General features: G+C 33.6%; 1 protein-coding gene across 2 annotated transcripts in view; it reads right to left on the reverse strand.

Moving 5' to 3' along the window:
• Positions 1-2,145: 2,145 nt before the first annotated feature.
• scaf6 (SR-related CTD associated factor 6) overlaps positions 2,146-23,519 on the reverse strand; it is a 33,603-nt gene continuing 12,229 nt past the window's right edge. For both annotated transcript variants that reach the window (XM_074173651.1, XM_074173652.1), the window contains exons 6-9: positions 17,087-17,220; positions 14,215-14,625; positions 8,760-9,034; positions 2,146-2,369 (exon numbers count right to left, since the gene is read on the reverse strand). In XM_074173651.1, the coding sequence (XP_074029752.1) occupies positions 2,353-2,369; positions 8,760-9,034; positions 14,215-14,625; positions 17,087-17,220 (837 nt within the window). In that variant the 3' untranslated portion in view covers positions 2,146-2,352. The remainder of the gene's footprint in view (positions 2,370-8,759; positions 9,035-14,214; positions 14,626-17,086; positions 17,221-23,519) is intronic.

The following is a 23,519-nucleotide window of genomic DNA, read 5'->3' on the forward strand; positions in this document are numbered from 1 at the left end:
AATCCTCATTTTATTGGACTATATGGGAAACTTGACAAAATTAGTCATTTCCGACAGAAAAATTTCCAACCTCCATCCTCCGGGTATAGAAAAATTTCAGAGTTCTCATAAGACTGAATGCTCCATTCTACAACCTCAAAGGTCACATGTGTCGTGGCAACAATCGTCAGGACGACTCCTATAGTGGGGTATAGCCTATCCGATATTTCACGTCGAACATTTTCGAACACGGTAACCGTCAATATCTCTACAAATATTTATTCTTCTCTGCCTTATATCCAATATTGAAGCAGGTTCAGTTTCGTACACCTTTTGCTTCAAATAGCTCCATAAAAAAGTCCAAAGGTGTTGTCAAATCTGGCGAGCGGGCTGGCCATTCTGTAGGACCTCGACGGCCAATCCAACGACCGGGAAAAGTAGTATCCAAATAGTTTCTTACTTTTCTGGAGTAATGTGGTGGTGCTCCATCTTGTTGGAATACAATGTCCATATCGAATTCATTAGGATTCACTTCGACGATTTCAGTGATGAGAGGGTCGACAGTAGTTTCCAGCATATTCAAATAGAGTTCCCCTGTTAAATTTTGATCAATAAATAGAGTTCCTTTATTTTTTCTGGATATTGGGTGTGTTTCCCGGAAAACGTGAGGGTTGGTGTCACTCCAATAACGGCAAACAAAAAATAACTTGAATTTTCTGTTCTGTTTTAGTGTGATGCTTGAGAATTTTTCATGGATTTTATGAGCCACGCTCATTATTTCATTGTCATTGCAAGCTCGTGGCTCTGGGCTGTTGTTCGTCATCCCCTCGAGTCTACTTAATATCCTGGAGTTTATATACGAATGAATAAAAATAATACTTGCCAAGAAAGTCTACGCAAAAGACATTCGAGACATTTTTCCTATTGATAAGGTAGATAATCAAAATTATAGAGCTTCAATTTTGGACAACCAACGAAAAAAGTAGCTTCTTTTTGAGGAAACAAGATATTAAAATTGCATATAGAACAAGTGATACGTTGGGAAAGTTAGTTAAAAATAATAAAGATAAAACATCCAAATTCGAGAAATCAGGAGTATATAAATTGAAGTGTGTAACGTACTCTAAGGTATATATTGGTCAAACTGGCAAAACATTTAGGAATCAAATCCAGGAACATCATACAAGCTATTTAATAAGAAAACAAATTCAACATATTCAAATCATCTTCTAGAAGAAAATCATATCTTCAACGAAGAATTCGAAATTTTGCACATAGAATATAAAGGTTTGAAACCAAATCATTTGGAAGCAATGGAAATTGATAAACTTGAAAATTCAAACATTCTAATGAATGACCAACTGGATTCGAATAGATCAGCATTATTGAACTTGTTCTCTTAAAAACTGAGAACGAATTATTATTGATGTAGATGTGAGGTAATATGCTTCAGGCGATCATAATTGAACAGGTACCTTAGGTAGAGGTTTAGGTAATTTTTTGGAGGTAGTAAATCAGGGTTACCTGTAGTATACAAATATTAGTGTGAGAAACAACTACAACACAAATAAAATTTGTGGAGATCAAATCCTGAGGTATAGTTTTTGAAAAAAAAGTTTATACCTATTAACTGTTGCAACAACTTTTTTGGAATCAATCGATTGATCCAGCAGCAGCATGGTCATGCTGCTGGATGAACAAGAAACATCTGCAATATTAACCTCTGTGAGGTATTTTGCATAAATGTCTGGCGGATATAATTCAATTCAGCGTGGTATTAGTCGAGAAAGTAGTTGTTTTCCGGCAGGTATTTACCAGAAACTACAGTATAGGTACTTGGTAGAGATTAATATTTCGATACCTTATTTCGAAATATGTAATTTCTTATTAAACGTCATTTTTCCAATCGATGATTGAGCTAGAACTGGGTGTCTTGGTGCAACAAAATAATAAGACACATAAACATGGTTTGCAGATTTCACAAATAATATTCTTTACTTTCAAATATGGAAAAGGACTGACTCTGTGAATCTTTCATAGTTTCTAATGCAGTCGTTGTTTATATGGTCCTGACGATGTAACTGTAGTCGACTATCTAGATGGGTTATAAAGGTATAAATTGAATCAACGTTTGTTTTGGGGATTACATAAATTGAAACAAGTATAATCATACAATTCTTAATGTTTATTTTGTCATTTACAGTCATATGTACATATTCCAGATTTACTTCTTTATTACATTAAAATAAAAAGATATTAAAACATTATATTTGAAAAAACAATATTCTGAAAATGAATACTTTCATTATTATGAAACAGCTATTTTGAGAAATTTAATTATATTTTGAAACTTATGGTCAAAAAGTAGCCAGGTTAATCAATATCTTTTCCTAGAAACAAAAAGATTGGTTAACTACAGTAATATTTATTAAAATAATTCAGTCTTCATGGATTATATATATGTTGCTGACAAAAGATTGTGGAAAGAATCATGACTCAGAATAAGTCATAGTTTAAATTCATTGGACATAATACAAGGTGAACTGGAATTATTTCATAAAGTCAATATTACGTCAAAATTAACTTAGACTTTAGTTACTTCAAAGATTGTTAAATGGAGTACTCAAGTACTAACAAAACCTGTTTTGAATGTTTAATACCACACATTGCAATCCTTATTTTTTGCATATACAGTAAAGATACTCAAGTTGCAATTTCCAAATATCCGCGATTGTTAGACAAACATCGGTAATTTCACATTTATACATTTTTAGCCCTTATTTTCTATATTAATTATATGAGTACATCATAAAAATTAGGATTGATGCCATATAATTTCTTGAACTGGAACCAAATTCTATTAATTTGAAATAACGCAGAACATAATAAAAAGCTAGCTCCAGAATCAATAGAACATTTAATAGTTGATGTTCTCAGCTGGAGAGGATGTATATTTCCAGCTCTTCTTCAAAACGGACTGGAAATAATTTTACCTATTCTCATAAAATTGTATAGAGCTAGTCTGGCGTGAAACTATATACCATCCAGTTGGTTGGCGGCAAGGGTGGTATATATACCTAAATTGGGTCGGAAAGATCCACACCCTTAATCGGTACGACCAATCAGCCTTACATCCTTCCTGTTGAAAGGACTTGAGAGTATACTGGACGGACACATCAGGAGGATGGCATTATATGCATCCCCCCTGAATAACCACCAGTATGGTTATTAAACCGGCAAATCAACAGATTTAGCATTAAACAACCTTGTAAAGAAAATCTCCCAATCCCTTGACAACAAGGAGATTGCGGTCGCTGTATTTCTCGATATTGAAGGAGCATTTGACAATGCACTACCTAATCTATAGGATCATCTCTGGCTAGGAAAGGTATAGCATCGACCATAACTGACTGGATCTATGCCATGCTGGTAAATAGAACTGCAACTACGACTCTTCAAGGCGAGGCCATTAGTTTCAAGGTCACCAGAGGCTGCCCTCAAGGTGGGGTACTATCTCCCCTTCTGTGGTCGCTCCTGGTGGATAGTCTGCTTGATGCCCTCGGCAGAAGAAAAGTTGATCTGCAAGCTTATGCAGATAACCTTGTCATCCTGGCAAGGTACACGTCGGGAAGGGTAGCTTGTAATATTCTCCAAAGCATGATGGACGTTGATCACAGTTAGTGCCTGAGGGAGCAGATGGCCGTCAACCCCAGCAAAACTGTGATAATCCCCTTCACCAGGAGGAGGAAATTGGACGATCTAACGCCACTTTCCCTCAATGGAGAGGTCATTTCATTTGGAATGGAGGTGAAATACCTTGGCATTGTCCTTGCCACATGGAAAAAGTTTTACACAAAGCCAGACTGTTACTATGGACATGTCAAAAGATTTGTGGTAAATCTTGGGGTTTGAGTCCCAAACAAATCCATTGGATTCATGTGATGATTGTCAGACCAATGATCACTTATGGAGCAATTGCCGAAGGCTTTACAGAAAACGGCCCAGGCGAAGCTCTCTGGCAATGAGGCTGCTGACTCCCTTGCAAAGAAGGGTGCTGCAAGCAGCTTCATCGGACCAGAACCTGTCATTGGCATCGCTTTAGGCTTTGCCAAACAAACATTGAACACTTGGATGGCAAGAAGATTTATGGACTTCTGGTAGAATCTTTCTCTTGGCTCACTCCAAGGCGTTTATTCACCCTTCGGAGCTTAATACCAAACAGTTGTTGGACTACAGTAGGGATGAACTACGATGTCTAACAAGCCAGACTGTTGTAAGACAATATGTGTCACCTCTGTTTGGAACCTGATGAAACAGCAAAGCATATACTTTGTGCCTGCTCCGCTGGGGACCTAATCAGGTTTTTAGAGTTCGGCAGAGCCGTACAAACATACCATACAAACTAATCGGCTTCGTTAAGAAGCTGGGTTTATTTGGTCGTGTGTGAATTGGTGTGAGCCACAATAAACCCGTGCGGGTTGCGGTGAAGGGTCGAATAGACCCACTCACTTTGGACCTAACCTAAACTAACCTTCTCAGCTAAACTGTTGTTTCACCTAAGAAGACATAACGTGCTATTTACAATAAATTCGCTCTGCAAGCTGGAGTAGTTATGGAATGTGAACCAAGACATGGTTCTATATTGGCACAATCCCTTTATAACAGAGGCAGGTAGTTTATAACCACACAAATACGTGAGTAGAGTAACGTAAGTATGAAAACCGAGAGCTTTGAAAAACAAAAATACCTGAAGCATCTGGTTTTTCCAATTTTCCAAAACTTCTCCTTTTATCTAAAAATGTCATCACCATTATATCAATAACCGTCATACTCCAGGCAAAACACATTGTTACAGGCAGATCAAGAACTGAAATATCAAAAAACTAATTATAACCCTTTATCATATGAATGTAGGGTGAGGGGAACTGAAACATCCCAAAAGCATTTGCAAAACATGCCACCGTGGACTAGCCTACCCAAGCTAAAGTGTAAGGAATAGTGCCGACAGCTGAATGGCCACAGGGTGTTATGCGGTTCCAAACGATCCCCTTGGGGAACTAGGCGAAACCTCATTGTAATCAGCCTACCTCTGGTAATGCGGGGCTCTGCCAGAGGTGACCAACTCTTCCCTTGCTACTCGTGGGAGCACACATGAAAGAAAAAACACAAAAACAGAAACAACAAAAACCAATCCCGAGCCTGGACAGAAGTGCTCACCTCAATCTAAGGCGGTGGCTGGGGATGAACAGAAATGTCCATCCCAATCTATCGCTTGGAATGAGGCTGGACATAGCAGATCACCTTATGATGTAATACAAAGGCCAAGGCGTAAGCGCATTTGCGGCGTCGAGGCCAAAAGATGAAAGAGAGCGAAACAGTCAGGAGTGGCAGCAACTATAAATGCACCCTCCTCCACTTCCAACAGCAAGGGTACTTCTTGCGGCGGGCGCCAAGAGCTCCGCCTTGAATAAAGGCAAGGAACCGGCTGCCCCTGCAGGAAAGCTCCTCACTTGTGCACCTCCACAGAGGGAAACCCAAGAATGTTGAAGAAGCCGCGCAACTACAGTAATATCGCTGCACCTTCGCGGAGGCCACCGTGAGACACCTCAAAGTTGTGTGTGTTCGGCCTACACCTGCCAATATAAAAAAGATGTCTCCTAGTGACCTGTTCACCTTCCTGGAAAGGACAGGATGGACGATGACCTAGGAGGACAACTCCTCGGGAGGATGTACAATCATATGAATGTTGCGAATTATGCCTGATATCAATGGACTTGATTTCCCCAAGGGTGATGTGTGTAAGAAGTATGTAGCATACCACAGCTGTCCCTCTATTCAAGAATCAATCCAATTCACTTCGAACTACGTTTTTAAGTACTCTACCATTTGGAGGACAACGTCGTTGTGAAATGAACCGAGGACCTGCAGTGATTCAAATTCAACATGTAACGGCACTTTCGCTAACTCTCCACTCTCAGATTATCCAGAAGTACTTGTGCATCTCCATGAAGACACTGAACATATGTCTACAATTACCTATCGTGAACAAGTTTTGAGGTGTTTCCGTCACTTTTAAATTATGGACAAGTTCCTAGAGTAAAACAGTTGATTAGAGAAAACAGCGAGATCTTGTGAACCAATTGTAACACATTGAGAAGAGTAAGAGGAGTTGAAAACGAGTTGAGAAATTTCAACTAACAGATTGTAGAATAAGAGTTAACAAGAAATTGAACTAACAGGCTGTCAAACAGAAATGCCAATTCAAACATACTCACATTGTGAAAACTGAATATGCCCAAAATACTTGAAACAAGTATACCAGAGTTAACCTAGAAGCAACTAATATATGGGTAAATGTGCTTCGTGATCGGAGAAAAGAAAAATAAATTCTGATAACTCAAGGATAAGATCACATATGAAATGAATCACAATAAAAATTATTATCTGGCGTCTGTTTGAAGCTGCTTAAAAAATGAGAGTTTTCAAGATGGTGTAGTTGTTAGGGATAGCTTTCAGTAAAATGTAACAGCTCAGGCGAGCAGATGATCTTAAGCATCAACGGGACTCTGCTATGGATTCAACTATAATTGTGACATTGAAGATTTATATAAACAGTGAACCTCCAAGAGAGATCCTACTACCAGGTGTAATATCTTTCAGGAACCCTCTCCAACCAGTGGACATTCTTGGATCCTTTGCAGATGCTGACAATGGCACAAATATCTGATGAAGATAATGAACTATTTTTCCAAATGGCAACAGCTTGTTGAAATTCTGAATCAAGAATCTGGCACACAGAGGCAGGCATTTCTCGACAATATATTTGCCAGACATGCATATTCTTGAAACTGATTTCTGACTATCAACGGAATTTGGATCAGGAATCATTAAGAATCAACACTAATGAATTGATTATGAGCCAATATTTGTCTATTTCTTCGTTTATGTACGAGAGCTGTCGATGAAGTAACTGATTTATTTACAGTTGGATGGAAGAGCAATCTCTGCGATGATTTATCATACGCAGATATTGAATCCTGCCATTTGATTGGTTGTAATTGTACGGAACCATCAATAAGAGCCATTTATTATTATCATCTTCTTTTGTAACTGACAAAATTAGACGGATGGGAAAAGCACGTCCAGTTCGTTGAGAAAATCGAGAGCAACAGAATGAAATGAATGAATTCACGAGAAGAAGGGGACAGAAACTTTACAAACACAGGGTATTTTCGAGTAGATGCTGTGTAGTTAAACCAACGCAACAGATAAAGGAAGTTTTGCTCCAAGATTCACAAAAGATGAAATCATGAAAATAAATGGCTTGATCTATTGCATCCAACTAAGATTAAAGACCATTGTAGAGTGAAAAAAGCAACCAAAAAAGTGAGTTATCAAGCTGAATAAATGTATTGTGTTTTCAAAATTATATTTGTTGAGTCTAAAGCATAAACATTCTTAAGCATAACGGAGAAAATATTGGCATTATTGGAGAGGCTTTGACGTGGCTAATTGATTACCTTGATAATAGAAGACAGAGACTGAGATTGAACAAAGTATCATCTGGCGAAATCAGAAATGATGAAGGTGTACCACAAGAAACTGTACTTCCTATTATATATTGATATAATGGTGAATGCAGAAAGAATTCTCGATTTCTTTAATAATAGATAAGAATTAAAAAGTTTCAGTGAAATGGAAAAAGTCAACGAATATGAGAGGCTGACTTTTTGGGGGAAGAGGGGGAGAATAAAGCATCCACAGAGGTTTTTCCAGATATAAATAAACAGAAAAATAATCTGAAACAAGCATTTTTCTCAGAAGACTATTAATAACACAAAATCGCATTTTTTTTACAAGTTTCTACACCAAACATTTTCCCATTTGTTGAACTCATACTGTGCTACAGGATAATTCTACGTTTCAGTAGATTCAATATGATTCAATTCCCTTTATGAATATTTGGAGTAAAAACGGCCAAAGAAATGAGGATTCAAATATATTTCAATATCTGTAGGATAAATAGGTGTTTTGAATGGACTTTTTTGTTCTAATGTAAATGTCCTACATAGTTTTCACTGATATACTTTCAACTTTACAATAGTTTTTTCCAAACTCAAATTTCTTCCAGAAAAGATGAAGTTTTTGACGTGATATGGATTAATTTAAATACATAATTCCAATTCATTCGTTCACAATGTATTATAAGTTCAACTTGGCCAAATTTCTTAATTGTGAATAACGTTATCATTTGTGACTGAAGCCGCTCTTTTTTTTCTTCAGAATTTTATTGTTTGTACTGAATGAAGAGAAACAAATTGACATAGTCGAATGCTTTTCACAATGAAATTCTTCTAAACGATACATAATTGATCAGTTACTCTTCTACCAAATCATGATATTAGTTATAGTAATGCTTTCATTTGCAAAAATTTTCATTTGTCAGGAACAATTTGTTACTGAGAGATGATATTCGGAGACAAGATCATATGAAGATTTCTATAAAACTGTTGCATTTCCTTGCATTGCATTGATAGTATATAATATCACAAAATTTCCCCAGCTCTAATATCATTTCAGAGTGAACCATTACATATAAATTTTCGCCAGTAACTTCAGCAATTTAACTTCATTCGACCATAATTATATGCAACATATTCCACAATCGTTCAGCAAATTTCATTTGGTATCTCAACAAAACAATTGTTCTCTACAATATGTTCTCTACATATTGGCTTCAAGTATGTAAGGAAGTGAACATTTTTAATCAATCAACTTACTCTCTGCTGCTCTCTCCTCTGCTCTGGCTTTCATCCTGATTATGAATGCAGCACCTTTGTTTTTTCTAAAGTTTTCATATGGATCGTTCAGGTTGCATCCCACCCCTTTAAACTGGTCTTGTCTATCGCGAACGTCTCCCCCCGAAATCGGAGCGTCTATGCCTTGTTCGTTTGCCCCGAGGCCACTACCGCCCCAACCCATTTTCTTCAGCATCTGATGGCCCTTGTTGGAAGCATCCAGTTCTTGGATAGCATTTTGCATTAAATTAACGTTACTAGAATGATAAAAATATGTTGGAATATAAGTGTGATGCAGAAGATATTATATAATAAATTCAATTTCGACTCTTGAATTTAAAAAAAAATCATTTTAGAAACCATAATAAGAGTGATATCATCGAAAATAATTGTTCGAGCATAAATGATAGTGAAAAATGTACAATCAATTGAAAATTTCACTTGCTTTTACACTAAATAATTTCAATACTATTCTTGATAATAATTGTACAATTTTCACAATAAAGATTTTATTTAAGACGTGTTTCGCTACACAGTAGCTTTATCAGTTGGACTGGCGATGATAGTAATAAGGTTCTATTTATCGCTGGAGACTTTAATATAGAATTGGAAGAGGAGAATAAGATAAAATCAGATTTGCTAACACTGACTCAGTGTTTTGATATTCACAAAACAATAAATGACTATACACATATAACTCCAACCACAAAGAGTTGTATAGACAACATACTTACAAATTATACAGGAACTTATGGGGCAAAAGTTATAGACATTCACATTTGTGATCACAAAGCTCAAATATTAACGTGGGAAATGGCAAATAAAATAAAAAGATACACCATCATGCTTTTAGAAGAATTATCTCTAAAGATAAGATGATCGAATTTAGTAACAAACTTAATACATCAACTTGGGATGATAGATCAGAGGTTGATCAAAAATGGAATACTTTTATGAAAAATTTCATGATATTATTAGGTATGTTACTACTAGGAATAAGAATATTAAATATTTCAACAATAATGAAATTGCTGAATCGAATATGTGAATAATAAATTAAGTCGGCGCCAATATAATGAGGTGAAAATAGAATATGATAATCGCTTGAGAAAATTTAAAGAAGATGAATATTTGAACAGAATAAAGGCTTCTGATAATAAAAATAAATGTATGTGGACAATATGCTCGGAATTGAAAGGAAGAGAAAAAAAAATCCGAATGTAAACTACAAGGGTATCCAGAAAAAATTGTGAATGACTATAACAAATGCTTGATTAAAATTGTTCCAGAATTAATATCAAACCTCCCAAATTTCCTTTCGAATGTTCAATAAAATATAATTTTGAGTCAACGTTAGCGAAGCCGATATCTCCTCAAGAGGTAATAGAACTATCACACAAAGTTAAAAATAAACTCTCTAGTGGGTACGATGAAATTCCCACTTCTTTGATGAAAATAAGCATAAGTGGAATTATATCATATATCATAAATAACTACATGAAATTTGGCGTCTTCCCTTCAAGACTGAAACTATCCCAAGTGAAACCTATTTATGAAAAGGGGGATTCTCTACTTATGGAAAACCATCGATCTATAAATATTCCACCAAGTTTTGCAAAATTATTTGAGCTAACTATGGGTAATAACATTACAAATTTCCTATATAAATGTAATATAATTAGCAATAACCAACATGGATACTTACGAGAGAGATTAACAAACAGTGCAATATTTCAATTTACTCAAAATATAACAAACTTAATGGAAAGAAAATATTTAGCACTTGGTATGTCCTTAGATCTGTCAAAGGCATTTGACTGCTTGAATCACGAGATACTTGTGTCAATTACAGTCTTTGCTGATGATACTAATTTATTAATAGGCCGTGAAACATACCCTGAAGTAGTACAAACAGGTATGGAAATGTTCAATGATACAAAAGAATGGTTCACTAGGAATAGGTTAGTTTTGAATGAATCTAAAACTAATCTTATACTTTTTAGAACTAATCAATTACAGATAGAACGACCTCAAAATTTGAATATTGAAAACATTACTATATAATATTCAGAAGACACAAATTTCTGGAACAAACAGATTGATTATACAGCTAACAAATTGAACAAAATTTCGTATGGACTAAGGGTGGTTCACAAATATCTCAACAAAGAATCGGTAAAAATTTTATATTTTTCCAATTTTGAGTCTGTAGCTAGATATGGAATCATATTTTGGGGAAGCAATAGTAATATAAATAAAATATTTATAATTCAGAAAAGAACAATCAGAATGATGAGTAATTTGAAGTATAATCAATTGTGTAGATATGTCTTCAAGAATAACTGGATAATGACGATATATGCTCTTTATATTTATGAATGCTTAATGTTTGTATTAAAAAATAGGCATCTGTTCCTTAACAATATTAATCAACATTCCTATGAAACAAGAAATTATTTCGTGCTCCTTATACATAGGTTAACCATAACAGAAAAAACTCCTCATTACATGTCAATGAAGCTGTGCAATAAATTGCCTGGTCGAATCAAAGATTTGAGGAGCATAAAGAAATTTAAGAAAGAAATAAAAATATTTGATAGATTTAGAACCATATAGTGTTAGTGACTGTTTAGACCAAACCGAATTATAGAAACGTATATATTTATGAGTATATGTAGTCTTTTTCTTCTTTTTTTTTTTCTTTTTTTGACATTATTTCATTCTATGTTGTCTGTGTACACGTTGTATTAGTCGGTATATTTTTTAAATAAAGATTATTATTATTATTACATCAAATTATTCTACAATGTTTTTATATAACAGTAGCTGATTACGAAATGTAGTTAGATAAATGATTGATTCTGATAAAACAGACAGATTTTAAAAAACAATTATGATACAATATAACTTCTAGGAAAACAGATAATTACAAAACTTAATTATGAATACACTGACCGGTTACTTGATGAAAATAATTGTGAAAATATTATTTAATGTAAAAATTCTATAATTATTAACATGAATGATAAACCTCAATTAGATACATCAATTCTGATAAAACAGGTAGATTTTGAAAAAACAATTACAATACAATATTAGTTCTATGAAAATATGTAATTTATTAAAGTTTTGTTACTACCCATTTTTATATAAAAGACATTGTAGAATACTTTGATGTACCAGCCTAACTGATAAAGCTACCATGTAGCAAAACGTGTCTTAAATAAAATGTAATAGTGTGAAAATTGTATAATCACCATCATGGATAGTGTTATTAATATTTATCAAGTAATAGGACATTGTATTCATACATTTCAGTAAAATTATGAAATTCTTAATTCTCTATCCACCAATATACAGTGTGTAAAAGCCAAATGGAATAAATTCATCACTTCGGTTACTGTACATATTCAAAAGAATCCCGAAATACGTCAAATGTTAATTATAATTTGACATTCTTCAACGTAAAAATACTACCCCTACCTTCAACCCCTAATTTTTTAAGGGGAAAGTATAGGTTCCTGATATATCGTTTGAATGGTCTCTTCGTTCTCTATTCAAAAATGTTATTGCTTTCAATTTTATTGCAACAATTAAGATAAAATAAATTAAAATCATGTGGTTACCAAAATTCAAAATACACTCAAAAACTAAAATGTAATGCAAAGCGCAATGAAATGTAGAATACGAAAAATAACTATGGATGTTAATGAAGTAGATGTTCAAAATGTTCAACGCGAACGTCTTGGCAACATACTAATCTCAAATAAAACTGTCTTCTTACATTATTTAACATATCAGGCGTGACCGACCTAATCGCAAGCGTTATTAGTTTTTTTTATTAATTCAAATCTGAAGGTTTAGTTTTGTACACATTGCTCTTTACACATCCCCATGAAAAGAATTCTAATGATGAAAGATCAAGTGATCGCGCTGGCCATTCAATCGATCCTCGCTTCCCTATCCACCGATTGGGAAATGTTATATCGAAGAATTTCCGGACATTAACTTGGTAATGTGGTGGTGCTCCATCCTGCAGAAACCATATCGTATTCACTGGAACTTGGGGGTTTCCTGGATCAGGATATAAATTTACTAAACTTGGAATGACATCATTTTGAAGTAGTGCCAAATAATTATCGCCATTCAAGTTGCGCTCAATGAAAAAGGGACTAATAATATGGTTTCCTACAATCCCTGCCCAAACATTAACTTTTCGAGGGTATTGCGATTGTTCTTCTTTCATCCAGTGAAGATTTTCCGTTGACCAGTAGAGGCAATTTTGCCGATTAGTATGACCGTTAAGAGACAAAATATACTCATCAGAAAACATAAAGTCTTCTAATTGGAATATATTGTTATCCAACTTGAGGTATGGGCAGAAAATTAGGAAATTTCTCATGAAATAGACAAGCTACCAATCATTTGTAAAACTGTTATTTTATGCATTTCCGTTAATTTAACCATTTGTCAGACTTGAACTTAACGAACTTTAAACTTAAATTAAAATACTAATGTTGTAACATACAAAACAAGTTGACAAGGCGTTATAAACTAACGTTGCCAAGGAAATTATTAACAGTTTTTTTAAAGGATACCATATAAAAAGAACATTGATATGGTTTTTGCTTACTTTCTTATTATCAATACCTCAACATAAAATAAGTTTTGAGTATTTATTTTATCAATAATTGCAATAATAATAATTGTTGCAATAAACTTGAAAGCGATAACAGTTTTGAATAGAGAATGAAGAGATATTTCAGCTGAAAAACAGATTTTAAACAGATTTTTTTTAATATATCAGAAGCCTATACTTTCTATTTGAAAAATTGGGGGTTGTACCTGTCATTCGACGGGGGTTGAAGGTAGGGGTAGCATTTTTCCGTTGAAGTATGGTAAATTATAATTTAAATTTGACGGTTTCGGGATTTTGTTAAAATATGTACTGTAACCGAAATAATAAATTTATTCCATTTGGCTTTTACACACTGTATATATTTTTTAAATATCTACATTCTTCATCAAGATAATTAATTCAATTCTGAAATTTAAAAATATTTGAAATAAACATAACCAAAGGAATCCTGAACTATACCAAATATCTGTCAATTTTCTAATTGATTTTGTGTCTCTAACTATTCAATTTAAATTTATCAATGCAAAATACCCATAAAAAAGGGTTTCTTTTGTCATGTCCCTGCAAGTCATATATTGCAATTTCTTTATTTGCTACGTCTATGAAAATGTATTCTACTATTTATTACTGATTGTCAGGTAAATCATTATTCAACGAAATGAAGTTCTGATATTATTAGAAGATGGTGATCAAACAAGAACACAGAAGCAGGTATGAGTTACTTATGGTCTGCTCTGAATAATTACACAATTTCTGTATGAAATAGTTCTACTTAAAAAAAAACAAGTATGCACTCACCTAAAGCTAGTGTGCGGTGGTGAGATAGATCTCCTGACTGGTGACCTAGTCCTAGAAGTGGACCTACTTCTTCGTCTTCTGCTTTCTCGTCCATCCCTTCTCGAATCTCGATCCCTCTCATTTCTATGTCTCCTTCTAGGGCTCCTAGATCTAGATCTCGATCTACTCCTAGACCTTGACCTGCTTCTGGATCTTTTAGTGCTTCGATGGGAAGTGACAGGAGGAGGTGTAGGAGATTTACTTCGATACCTCCTTTTAGGTGGAGGAAGTTCTTTCTCACAAGGCAGCTCTATTGGGCTAGGGCTCCTTGATTTTTGTCTAAGGCCCGCCTCTATCATGTCTTCTTTTTCTTTTTTGGCTATGTTTTTAGCCTTGTAGTATTCATACAAACCTAGTTTTTCCCAACCTTCGCTGTATTTTTCAAACATGATACAACAATTTATAAGAAATTTCACATTGCAAATCAATCCAGTAATAAAATGTATGTACATAAAAAAGAAAATCAGGACTCTCAATTGGAATTTAGGTCAATAAAAGCTGATAATATTGAATGTATGTGTGCTCATCTTCAGTTTCATCCAATAATACTGTATATTGCCTAATTCAATTCAAGCATATTACCTAATTAAAGCAGTCAGATAGCAAAATATTACCTTGTCCATGTATTTCAAGGATAGTACATTTATTATTTATGGTAAAGCAAAGGGATGTGTGATGATGAATGAAAATCATAATTGTGAAGAGACTTTTCTGAGTACACGTTTAATCAACCATTTTGGCATTATAAAGAAGTGATCCAAGCTAATTTCTAGAAATGACAATATGGTTGACGAAATATAGGATAGTTGAAATGCTTTCACAGTTCTGGTGTGCGTTAAAAGTATTTTCATTAGTTTTGTTATATGACACGATGTTGCAAATCTACCTATTGATATTTAGAATTCCTCGTAGTGCTCCATCGTTAACTCTATGAACACCACTCTCTTCACTAGCATTTTAGGATTCCAAAATTACTATAAACAACAATATTTTACAAGTAAAAATTTCTCTGAAGATCATCTGATCCTCACGGTTAAAATGTTATGCTTGATTATATCTGTCACAAATAAAATACTGAAGATAGTATGAAACCTGGACTATTTGATTAATTAAATGAATATTTAATTTTTCTGGCAGAAGCACACAGTTCATCTTTGAAAATAGTTATATTTCAAAAACTATTACATATTCGACCACATTTTAGGACAAAATTTGGGAAAATTATGAAAAGTAATCTTGATGATTATTTACACTAATTTGGCAGTTATTTACAGTTTATAGTGGCAGTCTTCTATAGTTTTCCTATTTTTACACGAAATAATACCACAATTTTAATACATCATGGCACTTGGAATACTACTAACTTTTTATATTATCCATAAATAAACTTATTGATAATAACATTCATAAATAACAGTTTGAAAACTAAAAAAACACACTTTGATAGCAACACAAACTAAAAAATTAAAATAATTCGAAACTAATTTATGATTGCGTTCAACATCGATAATAAGTTATATGGCTTGATAATATAATAATAATAATAATAATGATTTAACTTTATTTGCTAAATATGCAAAATTCACAATAAATAATAATATAATAACTTAAGTGGCAAATAAAAAGAGAGAATCCCATTGAAGGAAGAACCTTGTACATGGGTTCTAGAGTTGAATAAAAAGAAAAATTTATAAATAACTTCTAGTGTATTCAACCAATAAATATTTGAAACCCATAAAAACTTCTACAGTTGCGCACGGGTAACAATTATGACATTATGACATTTGGTAATAAATTGAAGTTTTACAATGCAATTATAATCATTGAAGTAGATTACTATTAAAAATCACATTTTTCATGATATGTAGAGATTATATTCAAGAAAATGTGCGGTCTCTCTTTGCATATTGTACCTAAATGAAATTTTTAAAATATTTTTTAAATAGTTGTTCAGAGTTAAATATTCTTATATGTTTTATAATTATCAGGAAGATAATCAAATAATTTTGCACTCAAATAAATATGACTTTTCTGACCAAGAGATCTGAAGCAAAAAGTTGTTACAATTTTTTTTGTGTTGGATACTTCCTGTATTATATAGGTTTGTGATAGGTTGTAGCTTACTTGTTTTTATATAAATATTGGAGTATAATAAGTCTGAAATCAGAAGAAATATATTTATAAAAAAATTATTTTGTTGTAAAAAAGCATGGGATGCTTTAAATTATATTTTTATTATGGCTCCAATCTGACAAACAGCTTCTAACCAAGTATTTTTTTACAACAAAATTGATTTTTTTGTAAATAAATTCTGATTTCAGACTTATTAAAAGTCATTAGTTACATCAAGCCATAGGACTTATTATCGATGTTGAACACAAACTTAAATTAGTTTTGAATCATTTTTCATTTTGTATTGCTGTTAAAGCGTATTTTTTTTTAGTTTTTTTGAACTGTTATTTATTTTCCACTTTTTAGTTTGGCTTGCTATTTCAAGCCCATTTGTTTGAATATAAAATACACATGCATGTGCAGACAGTGTGGTTGTCTCAAGTTTAATAATATACATCTATCTGTTTAAAGTTAGTCAAAATCGAGTCCAAAGGAGTCGGTTACAAACAAACATACAATTGAAGCTAATGAAAGCGTGTTAAAAAATAACAGTGATAATTAAATGACATAAAACACACATTCAATAATAATTTCTTCACAATTTTAATGCAATGATTTCTTTTCAAAAATTGTTTCCCAAAATTCACCTCAAATGCCATAAATTATCCACTGAGAAAAACTAAATGGAACATTTGAGAGTCCTGCAAAGCCTATTTTTTACCTGTCTCTGGGCCGTTCGTGGCTTGGTAGAGAGTAGAAAGCCTCAACAGCTGCCAGCAGTCGTTCACTTGGAGGGGCTGGTGGGGGCAACCTAATATCTTTAGGATCTAACGGTTTATATGATGTTTCTTCCAACTAGAATAAGTGTGTCAAAATACCATTACGAATTCCAGAGTAAGAAATCATTCTACATTATAAGTTGCATCATAAAAGACATTGTATGAATTTTTTGTTCAGAATAGATGTGACTTCAATAAAAAAAAACACAACTTTCCATCCAGAATTATGGACGGAATGCTGACATCACACGTTTCTCAACAACTGTTTGTGGAACTTGATCCTGAATTTGTAACCGGGATCCTGAATTCAAAACTTTTTGGCTTTCAACTTCTCCATCTTTATCCAAAAAAGTGTGGGAATCTTCCAAAGAAAGGAAAAAAGCAATGAATTTCAACATATATTTACAAAGATGTATACTCAAGATGTAGTAATGGTGTAGTAATGAATATTACTGGGGTTTTATCCCAACATCAAAAGATTATTTTTAACACCTCGACACGTGTTTCGATAACCAAGTGATCATCTTCAAAAGGAATATTAAACTAAATATACATACAATGTTGCGTCTTACTTGTCTTAAATTAATTTTACAATGTTGCCTTATCTACTAGTCTTAAATCAACTTCACAATGTGGCCAGGTAAATCTGATGAATAAAATATTATTTCAAGAAGCTATATTAGGTATTGGTCCACCATCGTTATTCATAATATTATTATGTTTACTTATTTCTACACTCTCGTAGGCATCTAGATTATTCTAGATGCCTGTTGTTGTTAACTTATCTAACTAATTTTAATGAACTAAAGTCTATAGAATGGTTTTGTTGCAAAACATGATGGGCGACTGCTGATTTTTCTGGTCTTCCACATTGTAGGTATGCTAAGTGTTCCTTATATCTTATTTTGATAGATCTTTTAGTCTGTCCAAAATATTTTGCATCACAGTCCTTACCTATATTCAATTTCGTAAATTCCAGACTTTTCCGAATTCTCGACTTTGTCCTTTGGATTCCCTAAAAGGCTCTGTACTGTAAGACTTGTTTTAAATACTACCTTCATACCTAGTTCCTTGAAAATGTTTTACAAAGTTCTTCGTGTATTGGTGGTATGGAACTGAGATATATTTATTTTAGTTTTCGTCGTTTCCAAAAGCTGAGATTTCGTTCATTCTTAACCTGAACTTTTTCTTCCTCTTCCTACTATATAGCTTGTTGAAATAATATTTTAATAAAACAACGATAAAAATAAAAACAACAATAAAAATTTATTGGCGCTCCGGGGCGACTTCATTGATTCCAGTGGCGCATTTGCTTTTTCAGCTGCAGAAAAACCCGGAAAAACCTGCAGCACCACATCATCTGAAGATCTTGATCTGCCAATGTTCTCTCTCTCATAAAACAAAATGTAGGGTGTCTCCAGAGGCTCCAATACATCGCCAGAACACTTCGTGACACGACTATCGTGTAACTTAAACCAGTTTGTTTCGTCTTTGACCAAGGCGTAATAATGACAATGACTGCATGAATATTATAACAGTGGTCTGTTAGATTGAAATGTTCATCTATTTCGAACCTTCGAAAGAGTTTCTTGCTTCCGTCAGAGGTTGAATCTTGTTTGAAGATCATCAGTGTTATTATTAGATTGACTGGTGCCTCAGCTATACTTGTTTTCTTATAACAGTCAGGTAGTTTGGCGCATGTTTGGCAATACAGTCGATCATCACCTGTTAAAAATTCCATTTTCAGATGATTCAACAATAACCTTTGCACGTACTGGTTATTAGTCATATTAGGAAACGTTAGATGAAGTTCCTGAAATTCACATAAGTTTTCGCTACCTCTTGAACATTTACTACAAAGTAAACAAGTGAGGATTTTTCCAGCAAAAGATTTACAAAAACAAGACGAGATGGACTGAACGGAATCATTCAATCCAGAGCGGTCAGGAGTATTGATTTTGCTATTGTTTTGCTCACGAAGAGTATTCAACAAGAACCGCTAGAATTCGGAACAATCATTTTGTTGTCCTAAGGAGTATTTAGTGGACTTCAAAGACTCCAGAAAATCGGTTGGAGGGAAAGATGATACATTCCTACGAAACTGCAGCTGCATGAACAGGTGTTTGAATTTGATGAATAAGTAGGAAACATTCCCGTTCTCGTTCATCATTAAAACCTCGTTCTAGAAATTCTTCGTCATGAACAACACTTGTAAAATGTAAAATTATAAGATTTACCTGGCTACATGGTGAAATTAATTCAAGACTAGTAGATAAAACAACAATGTAAATTTAATTCAAGACAATCAAGACGCAGGAACCTAGCAGAGGTATCTATGGTATGAATAAGGATAACATTGTATGTATATTTATTTTAATCTTCCTCTTGAAGATGATCTCTTGATGATCGAAACACGTGTCGAGGTGTAAAAATTACGGTTTGATGTTGGGATAAAGATGTGTAGATCATGATATCTGATTCAATTTCATTACGGATGTTTGGAGTACAAACTAAATAGGAAAAATGTTTTTTGTGTAATTCAATATTTATATGAAAGTAGCTGTTCCAGCAGGGCTTTTCCTTCCAGTTTGTGTCTGAAAGTTACTTCTTTTCATGATCTATTACATATCTTTGTAAAGGGCTTATTTTAAAATGAATTGCTTTCTTCGTTTCTCAGATAGATTCTCGCACTTTTTTTGTATAAAGATTGAGAAGTAGAATGCCAAAACCTTTCTTACCCATACCATACAGAGAATGTTTAAAACTCGGAATTAACATGTTATTTTCATAACCTAATGTAACCTGATCGTTTAATTTCGACCTTCAACTCAGAATTCTGAGTTTGAAGTTGGAATTCCGAGTTTGAAGTCGGAATTCCGAGTTTGAAGCCGGAATTCCGAGTTTGAAGCCGGAATTCCGAGTTTGAAGCCGGAATTCCGAGTTTGATGCCGGAATTCCGAGTTTGAAGTCGGAATTCCGAGTTTGAAGCCGGAATTCCGGGTTTGAAGCCGGAATTCCGAGTTTGAAGCCGGAATTCCTAGGTTGAAGCCGGAATTTCGAGTTTGAAGCCGGAATTACGAGTTTGAAGCCGGAATTCCGAGTTTGAAGCCGGAATTCCGAGTTTGAAGCCGGAATTCCAAGTTTGAAGTCGGAATTCCAAGTTTGAAGTCGGAATTCCGAGTTTGAAGTTGGAATCCCAAGTTTCAAAGTTTGAATTCCGAGTTGAAAGTCAAAATTATAAAAAAATAAAGTTAGAGTGACCTGACCTTTCTAGGCTTTTGTAATTTTGGATGTACTATAATAATGTTTAGAAAATATCGACGTAACGTCGTCACATGATAACATGTTATAAGCTTTTTGAACAAGAGATAACAGCTTGAAGGATAATCAAGACAAAATAGTTCAGAATTCGACAGAACCGACAAGGTTAGAAACGATAGTAACACGATAAATAATTGTAAAGTGCAATTAAAGTATAAAGTGTTCTATTGTAATTTTGAATAATTGAATACCGAGAAAAGTATCAAATCAAGAAGAGTATTTTCATGCATAAATGCAATACTTTTTCGTATAATCAATGTATAAAAGGTTCAAGAGGAAGGAAAAATCAAGACTGCATATAATCCTGGTTTCAAATTTCAAAATCAATTCAAAACTTTTTACGTCTGATTGTAGTTACTCGATTAATGAAAAATTGGCATATCCAAAAGTACCAGCTTGTCAGGACGACTATTATAGTATTTGTTGTGGCGCTGAAGATAACCTCACTAAATTCCTTTTCAGCTGCAGAACATGGAATAATCAAGAAAAAAAATCAACATTATGAAGAAATCACAAAATGTTCACTCAATATAACTTTAATTCTGCTTACTGAAGATCATTTTTGTGCAGACTTTTCAGATCTCGAAAACATGAATAAAATAAACTCATTTGTTACAGTGGTAATGAGTTAAGTTGAACCTCTGTAGCATAGAATACCTAACAACTGTTAGAAGTTTTGAGATCTATCAATACAAATGGCTTCACATGAACTTCTCTACATTTCATCATACGATTGAAAATATTAACTATCCAAGATGGGAACTTGTAAACAATAACGTTGCTTGTCCACTAAATTTTCGTTTGACGAAACTGTAAAAAATGTTGATCAACAAAAATAGAAAGAACGGGAAACCATATATGTCTCAGCTGCAAAGTTTTTGAGCTTTTGAAATATTTTTCAAGGAATAAATGTTTCACTCCACCTTTTTTTCTTGATTATTAAATATAATAATCCACGTAAATGTTAAAACATGTTGTAAAAACAAAGCAATACTGTAAATCCATGAAATGTGTATGCATTTTCTCTCTCTACTTTGGATTTATTCAGTTATAGAATCAAGAAACCATGATGATCAGGAATAGCAGACCATGTTTGCACCCATCAACACAACATCGAGTGGTCCCAAGCTGAGATCTTGCACAGAGAGGAACATTGGTTTAGGAGAAAATTCAAGGAAGCCGCATACATGTTGTCCAACAACATATTCAGCCAAGCCAGCGTAGAAATACACAGCATATGGAAACCCATCATCAAGCGAAAAATGGCCATTTCCCGAAAAAACGGTCATCTCCCACGGAACCAGTGAAGCGGAAAATGGAAAGCGGGGATAAGTGAAAGTACTCGAACGACCTATAAATATTCATCTCTCGGAGGAATCAGTCCAGTCATCACCCGAAGACGATTGTAGATACTAACAATCGAAACGTCGTGAACTAACGTGACTTGGAATCTCTTCACTTTTTTATTTTTATTTTCTTTCTTTTTTCATTTCTTTGTTTTTATTTATTCAATTGTTCTATTTTTACTTGTATTTGATTTCACTATTATTTCATTTCAGGTTTATTTTGGTTAATATAATTATTATTTTCAGCTACTCATTTTTAATTCTTCTTTTTTTAGTTGTTTCAGGGATTTCAAATCATTTTATATAGTAGACAATGGAAGTCCGAACTAGTGAAATTCATCATGAAACATTGTCAATCACCTTCAAACAACCATGATGATTTCAATTATAATTCATATTCAAGTTTTTTAACAAGTCAACTTTTATAAACAAGAAAACAATTTTAATGTATTCTTTATACCTAAAATTTCCAAAGAAGAATAATCAACAACTATGTGGCAGAGATATGGGTCGCCCTGTGTTATTAATCCTCAGTACAAATAAATTTGACATTTTGGAAATCACTTTATGGAAACTTACCAGAATAGTCCAAAAATATTGTTGAGACGTAAAGATGATAATTCTGCTGTAGGAAGTTGATGGCCAAAGCGGTTTAACTTATTTTTCAATCCCTATCATCAAAATGACAAAATCCAAATTGGAATTACAAAAAAGGGGACACTAATTGTGTTTATCTTAAGAGAGATAAGTAGATATCCTACTGAAGAAGGATGAAACAAATATAGAAGCCATGGCACAATAAAAACTATAATTTATACACTTTCTCAGAATTCAGATTGCTTCCGTTAACTGACCTACATATAAATTATACTTTCCTTGGATAATAAGTGCAGTGTACATGAAATCCTCAGCTCCAAAATATTGAAATAACTTTTTGAGACTATCGGTCACGTTATATTGCACCTTATCAACACCTCTCTTGAATCTGGCCAAATACCTCAAAGACTGAAAAGTAGTACTATTGTTGCGATACCCAAAAGTCCTCATACTATTAAAGCTAAAGAATTCAGACCAATCAACACTTTACCTCCGATTGAGAAGGTACTAGAAACAGCAATTTATAATCAGTTGATTGAATATGTTGAAAAAAATGGCATTTTAAGCAACAATCAATCGGGATTTCGCCAAATGCACTCGTGTGAGTAATCAGTGCAACTATCTTTAAGTAAATTCAAAACTGAACTGGATAATAATAAGTTTGTTGTGGCCGTGTTTCTTGACCTCGAAAGAGCATTTGAGCCCATTGATAGGTCTATACTACTAGCTAAATTGAATATATATGGAATAGAGGGCATAGTGTACAATTGGTTATCTAATTATTTGACCAACAGAAAAGAACGGGTAAGAGTGAAAGACATATTCTCTTGTGATATTGACAATGATGTTGGAGTTCCCCAGGTTAGTGTTTTGGATCGCCTTCTTTTCATACTATATTTGAATAACATTGTTTGTTGATTGGCATGTAGCATAGTGAACCTCGAAATGGCTATACAAAAAATTAATAATACTCTAGAAAGTGTCAACAATTAGTTGAAAATGAATAAACTAAAGCTGAATGTATTGAAAACAAAAGCAATGATAATCACCACCAAATTTAAATACAGCCAAATAGACACAAAAATTATTAACCTTAGCATTGATGATGAAA

This window comes from Leptinotarsa decemlineata, unplaced genomic scaffold (assembly GCF_025532065.1).
Source record: "Leptinotarsa decemlineata unplaced genomic scaffold, Ldec_3_MD MMD2_tig00000251_RagTag_RagTag, whole genome shotgun sequence".
NCBI lineage: Eukaryota > Metazoa > Arthropoda > Insecta > Coleoptera > Chrysomelidae > Leptinotarsa > Leptinotarsa decemlineata.